Source organism: Mirounga leonina, unplaced genomic scaffold, assembly GCF_011800145.1.
Source record: "Mirounga leonina isolate KUSES-001 unplaced genomic scaffold, KU_Mleo_1.0 Mir_151, whole genome shotgun sequence".
In the NCBI taxonomy this organism is placed as follows: Eukaryota; Metazoa; Chordata; class Mammalia; order Carnivora; family Phocidae; genus Mirounga; species Mirounga leonina.
In genome coordinates, this window is record NW_023270377.1 from 76,392,751 (window position 1) to 76,399,929 (window position 7,179).

Sequence of the window (7,179 nt, forward strand, 5' to 3'; positions counted from 1 at the left end):
AAGAATTTAACTCGCTCAACCTGGTGCAGCAGGTATGATTCTTAGAAACTAGGTCTCCTGCCTCCCAGGCCAATGCTATTTGCTAAGTGAAAGGCCACAAGCAAAAGTAATTCTTATCACCTAAGGATGTAACGGCATGCATACCTTTTCTTCCCAAAGGTCATCCATTTGTGTTTCTGCCAGTCTCTCATGGTAGCCAAATACTTATATTTAGATAACAGCCTTTGATCAACTTCTATACTAGATATCCAAATATATTGGCATTACTGGGGGGTGAAATGCACCCCAATAATAAGCCTATATTCCCAAGTTTGGTGAAATAAAGCAGCTCGGAGGTTTAGTACCTAGGATAAGATTGTAATGGCTCAAAGTTACAACACTCCACCCCCTTCCCCTTCTCTACCTCCTTTCCCTAACAGGAGAAAGGATGTGAGAAAAATCAGCAAGCATCTGACGATGACCTAACTACACTCTCACCCATCCATCTGCTCAGCAGACTTCATGGCAAGAGTTCTCCTTGGAAGTAGTTAAAAGGGAACAACACCTTGCAGAGGGAAATAAATGCTAAAACTTGACTTCCCTTGTCCTTTCACAAGTAATTGCATTTGGGGGTATATGCACTGCACTGACAGAGTGTTTCTTTCCTATGATTTGGAAATCCTAAATTCCCAACCAAGGTAGTTCAAGCCTACCTTGATAGAAAAAACTGAAGAGCACACTTGGACCAAATCACTATTTAACGCCATGCCTGAAAAATGAAACAGCATAGTGAAGATGCCAAAATGTCTGACCTTGAATGTGAAACATCAAGCGCACCTCACAGCAGTCACTTCTAAGACATTTTTGCCAATTTTATACAGTTTGAAACTGGCATTTATTAGATTTAGAGATTTTTTTTTTTTAAAACAGTTTTACTGCTAGCTCCAAGTATTTTTTTTTCCTTCCTAGGTCAAGGGCCCCAGAAGTATAATAGAATATAGGGTGAGGGGCCGGGGGGGGGGGGGGGGGGGGCTTAGAGATACAAATGTGGGTAAAAATCCTAGATCAATTATTCAATAACTGCATGACTTTAGGCAACTTAGGTAATTCTATTTCCTAGAATTAATGTGAGGATTAAATGAATATGTAAGCATAGGGTGTACTCAGAGTAGGTACTCAAAATGTTTCCACTTCTTCCTAAAGCAGAAGAACTACATTCAACCTCAGGGCAAGGAGGGAAAAAAAAAAAAAAAACCTGGAAAGGAATGGACTCAAATTAATCACACACCAAAGTAGTTCCCAGTACCAAACATACAATACTGCCCTAAACCATCACTTTTTAAGAGGTCCTAAATCAGTTTGCAGGGCAGCACATCTGGTGTCACACAGACACACCAGCTAAGACAGAGGGTTTAAAATTATCCTTTCCTCTGACATTTACAGAAAGAATCCTTAGGACAGCTCCTTGACAAAGGCATTGGGGGACTTAACGGTTTTGTTGTAATGATTTCAAGCCAAAAATTAGCGAATGGTATGGAAGGTCTAATGTAGAAAGAGGTATTCTTGGGCACAGACCATCAGCGGTTCACCCCACCCCAAAATAAACTTCATAGCATCATCTTTGAAAATAAAGGACACAGGGCGCCTGGGTGGCTCAGTCGTTAAGCGTCTGCCTTCGGCTCAGGTCATGATCCCAGGGTCCTGGGATGGAGCCCCGCATCGGGCTCCCTGTTCGGCGGGAAGCCTGATTCTCCCTCTCCCACTCCCCCTGCTTGTGTTCCCTCTCTCACTGTGTCTCTGTCAAATAAATCAATAAAATTAAAAAAAAAAAAAAAGAAAGGACACAGGAGTGTGTGTGTGCACGCATATGTGTATTCCCAACATTTAGGCAATGTTTAATACAACAAAGAGCCACATAGATAATGATAGATGTGTAGGACCCCCCCAAAAAATATGTACACGCCAATATTACCTGTAAAATATGTGACATGTATACACCCTAAAGGAATAAAACTAGATGAGTGAATTTATAATTTATGAAATACTTCCATCAAACAGTGTAACAAAAACATCACACATGTGCGCGCAAAGGCATATCACCTTACAGCTGAAAGGTAGGTACAAGGACGCAAATAGTTAAATGTATAAAAGGAGTCAGTAGTGTTTTCCCATACATATGTTTTATAACTATTTTAACAATACTGAAGACAAGTTTAAGAAGAGAGAGGCTCTCCTTAGGAAGATTAAGCTCCCAAGATTTGGAACCAATTTGCACTAGCCTTTCATCGCAGAACTTCAATAATTTAAATCTACTTAAAAAAAATTTTTCCTATTAAAAAAAAGTCACTACTTTTAAAGTTTACCCTTCCATTGATCTTAATTCTGCAATCTTTTACTCTCTCCTTTCCATTCACACCAATTAATTTTTTAGATTTATATCATTTAGATTGATGAAGGGGTAGGTGGACAGTCATTGAGAAGGTCTGGTCTGGAGATTTTCCAGAAATAGATGGACTTCTGTCATTTTAATGTTTATTTACTCTTCCCCAATGCTTTAAATATTCTAGAGCTTGAGGATGGAATTGTTTTCCATGCCTGAAATGTCTTATTAATTATTGATGTAAGCCATACTTACAATGAGGTGCCTGTACTTTCCTGTACAGTATTACTATCTTGTTTTCCTCCCAAAACAGATATATATGATCTTTATCGTATGTGAAAATAAAGCTAGCATCAACAATGCCAACATGATTTCCTTTGCCCCCGGGTAAAGAATTTCTCTACATATATACTTAAAAACTTGCCACCTAAAATTTGTCCTTCTAGCTTGATCTCTAGATTTAAATGGTTTGAGTTGATTTCTTAAGCAATTCATGAAGAAAAGCAAAGTTGAGAGCATCACGTGTACAACTCCAGGGGAAAAAAAAAAGAAAAAAAAAACTGACCTTAAGAGGAATCACCTTCCCTCTGGGCTTCTATCAGCCCATAAAGAGGACTCCTTTTAACTCCCCTTGTAGGTTTCCAAAGAGCAGCTGGAGCTGACTAGGGAGAGTTACAGTAAACACCACATCAATGTCCAAGTGCATCACTAACAAGAGGGACCCCAAGCTGAGACTTTCCCAAAAGCTTTGTTTCTATTCAAAAAAGTTCAGCCTGATATTTTTTGTTCTTGTTTTATTTTGAGAGGCTCAGAGTATTATAAACAAGAAAAGTACCACATCCAGTAATTCTGTGTGACACACAGTAGAGAAGTAACCGCAACAACCAACCACTGCCCCAAGGAGCTTGTGATGTAGAATCATAAATGTCTACATACTAAATTTGTGACTGCTAGAGTTAATAGTAACACAAATCCACCATGGTAATGATGAAACATTCTTCTAAAGATCAATTCAGATCATGTGTTATTAATCAGCAGAGTAACTAAAAGCTCATGCAAAACACACTATCCCAATCTAGCAGAACTTAATTGCATTATTGTTATCTGGTTTCCCTGTGTCACTGGCCCTTCCATTTCAAGTACACACGTACACACATACACAAACACACACACCACCACAGGATGAAAAGACAGAAAACGCAGAGCTAGGAGGTAAGAACCATGTGTCTGGAAGGAAGAGGATTTTGAATAACAACGTTTGTCTCTGGAAAGACAGGTCAAGTATGCACCCAGGCTGCCTTGAGAAAGAATTAAGCTGATGCATTTCGTTTCAGTGTGTCCCATTTTGCACAACAGTGGGAGCAGCTGTGGGAGATCTTGCAAAGCAAGACAGGCAGCCTCCTCTATCTCCCCACAGCCACACCAGACCTTGGGGAGGGGGTGAAAAAAGCTTGTAGCCTCCGTTCTCCCTAAGGGCACAAAGCTAACCTGCCATCCAGGACACTACGCCCCCTCTCAAACCAGCCCTTTTTAAAGGCCTGAGAAGTGCAATTTAAATGTCCCAGTCTTCAGACTCAGGTCCGTTCCCAAAGTTGGGAGGTTACACAACAAAAATCCGCAGCAGACACAAAACTGGCTGCCTGGAGCACAAGTTTCTCTTGCTGCCTAACCGCGTAGAGTTCAGAGATAACTAGCTAGGACAAGGTAGATGGACAAGTGTAAGGAATAGGAACGCATCGGATTTGCCAGTTTCCCTCCCAACATCCCTTGAAGGAGGCTGGGTCACTAAAAATCGGAAGTCTGGGGACCAGCTGCAATACAGACAGACTCTGGCTGGGTCGAGGGGGAGGCCGCCACACCCTCTTGAGCTCACAGCACTGTCAAGCTCTAATTGGGAGGAGCTCAGAAACTTAGTCCCAGCAGGAAAAGGGAGAAAGAAACGAGTCTTGAGTGTCTTGGATTTGAGAAGCTAAAAAGCTAAACGCAGATTTCGGGAGGGAGCCGGGGACTTGGCTGTGTGTGCTGGAGGAGGGAAGGGGTCGCCCCCGACGTCAGAACAGCTCGAAACACGTCCCCGCAAAACTGCACATTCTTGTGGTTTAAGATTTAAGACCGAAAGGAACGAGCTGAGGCAAAGCTTCTCTCCCGCCTGGGTTTCAGATGCCCCCCTCCCAGCTTAGGGACCGGGGCGCCGCACTGCCGCGGCTTTCCCTATCTTCCCCTTTCGGGCGAGCTCCCCTCCGCCAAGCCGCTACGTCCGCCTCCAAGTTCGCCTTCGCTCCCCGCCCGCTGCCAGCCACATGCACCCATCTGCCCGGGACCCCGCGCGCCGGATGGTCCGCAGGGACTCGGGATTTGCGGGGGTTTTGGTTTTTGTTTTTCTAAACAAAAAGCCTCAGCGGCTCGCCGCCCCCTTCTCCCGGGCCCGCGCCACCTTCCCTTCTCGCCCACGCCGCACCTCCCGGGCACACGCGCTGCGAGGTGCTTCTCCCGCCAGACAATGGGCTCTGGGCTGGCCCGGCAGCCCGCCCCGAACCCCCGGCCCCATCCCGGGACCCCAAGAGGGCTGAGCGCGGGGGCTAGAGGGCAACGGAGAAGACCGAGGCTGCCGAGGCCACAAAGGGGAAGGTGGGCGCCTCCCCCTTGGGACAGGAGGCTCGCTCCCGGCGCGCGGAGAAGAGGAGGGGGCGGGGGTCAGCTGCGTCTCCCCGCCCGGAGCCCCGGGGCCCCCGCTGCGCACTCACCAGCACGATGGCAAATCGCTCCTCCAGTTCACCTGGCTCGGGCATCGGCAGCTTCAAAGGCACGTTGTGCGCCCTGAAATCGGTCTGCTGCGAATCCATGCTCCCCGCGTTGCCCATGTTGGCTGCACGCCGGGGCCGGGGGCTGCTCCGGGCCCCTCGCGTTCGCGTCGGAAATCAGAACAGCTCCCGGCGGCCGGCTCCCGCCCGCTGGCGCGACCTGCCCGGCCCCCGGCCCTCCGCTGCGCCTCGGCGAGTGTGCAGCGCGCACCGCTCCCTAGCAGCGCTCCTCGCCGAGCCGCCCCCCGGCCTCCCTCATGCTCTCCGCCGCCCCAGCGCCGTCCCGGCCTCTTTTCCTCGGGAGGGGTCGTCAGGGCGCGGGGCGCCTATCTGCATGTTGCTCCCCTGGCACGCCGCCCTCTGCCAGCGATCGTGGCCAGCGGGCGCGTGGTTTTCCGAACTCGGTTTTCCGCCGGGCCGCGGCCGCCGCTGACACTTACAGCCCCACGGCCGGCGCACACAACGCTCGTCCGGCGAGCACCTCGAGCAGACAAATGCAGCTCCGCGCTCCCGACACAATGCCCCCCTCGCCCGGCCCCCGCCCCCGCCCCCGCCCCGGCTCCGCCCGCTTGCCCCGTGGACTGCCGGGACGCGTAGTTTCTGTCCAAAGTGTCCGCACGCCGAATCCACGCCTGCTCTGGAGGAAAGAGCTGGGTCGAGACCGCTTGCTTCGGAGGCGATCTGTGCGCTTCTGGCTATGGTTTATGACCCTTTAGAACTCCCTCACTCCAACAGTAGAAATCACTACCTCGTCTACGTCGGTTCTGACACTAATTAATTAGGCACACTTGACAAATGAATGATCCAATCAATCGGTGATTGAATACCAGCATTCTGATTTAAATTTCAGAAGCTGGTTACCGTTCAAAAGGCTCTAGTTTAACAGGTGACCTGAAAGGCATTGGCAACGTCCTGTTTCATGAACTGGGAAATGGGTCCGTGGGTGCTTGTTTCATTGTTCTTTCTTCCTTATGTAACGTATTCTTGCGTGTGATCGAAATGTTTTATAAACAAATATACACTTTCATGGATTTTTTTAAATAAATATCCGCTATGGATATATGCATATATGGTCAGACCCAGGAGTTGAAGGAGGATTCAATTCAAAACAAACACCTGTCGATAGCTATTATGTATGGGTTACTGGGTTCCTTAGTGGGAGGAGAAGAGGATTGCTCCTGCTCTGGAATACTTCACAATCTAGTGAAGGAGAAAATTTACACAAATAAGCGTATTTCATGTGAGATAGAAGAACAGGGTGTTTGGGAAGGCTTTGAAGATGATCTTTGGCTATAGCTATCTTATTCCTCCATAACAGTCTCAGGTGTTTTACAAAGAAGATTGGGCCCAACCTTATCTCTGGGATGCTTTCCAGACTATTACTACCCATTTTAAAACAGTGGAAATAGAAACAACCTTATAAACAACTTTAGCCAGGTGCTCATGTTGTAGATTTCAAGGGCATCCACCTGGTTGACTTGTGACTGAACTCACAAGTCATCCTTTCTTAGCTTAGAGCATTTCTTTAATCCTGGTTTGTGTATCAGATTCACTTGGGAGCTTGTTGTTAAAACTCCACACACCTTGGGCCCTGCCTATTATCAGAATTTCCCTGAGCCAAGAGTTGGAGCATGGGCAGGTGTATTTTTAACAAGCTCCCCAGGTTATTCTGATATACAAGCAGGGCTGTTACTCTCTTGTTAAAAAGCAACTGCTTCTGGCGCCTGGGTGGTTCAGTTGGTTAAGCGACTGCCTTCGGCTCAGGTTATGATCCTGGAGTCCCGGGATCGAGTCCCACGTCGGGCTCCCTGCTCAGCAGGGAGTCTGCCTCTCTCTCTGACCCTCCCCCCTCTCATGCTCTCTATCTCATTCTCTCTCTCAAATAAATAAATAAAATCTTTAAAAAAAAAAAAGCAACTGCTTCTGGAGAAGGTAACACAACAAGACTAAACATCAAGGGCCACATTTGATTCAGCTCTATAAGCCCCAAGATGCCTTGAGCATAGTAGATGTTCAATG

At 47.3% G+C, this 7,179-nt stretch overlaps 1 protein-coding gene across 4 annotated transcripts in view; it reads right to left on the minus strand.

The window, feature by feature from the left end:
* Positions 1–5,649, minus strand: part of FMNL2 (formin like 2) — a 307,239-nt gene extending 301,590 nt beyond the window's left edge. For all 4 annotated transcript variants that reach the window (XM_035008025.1, XM_035008027.1, XM_035008026.1 and 1 more), the window contains exon 1: positions 5,104–5,649. In XM_035008025.1, coding sequence (XP_034863916.1) covers positions 5,104–5,220 — 117 coding nt within the window. In that variant the 5' untranslated portion in view covers positions 5,221–5,649. The remainder of the gene's footprint in view (positions 1–5,103) is intronic.
* Between the last annotated feature and the right edge of the window lie 1,530 nt (positions 5,650–7,179).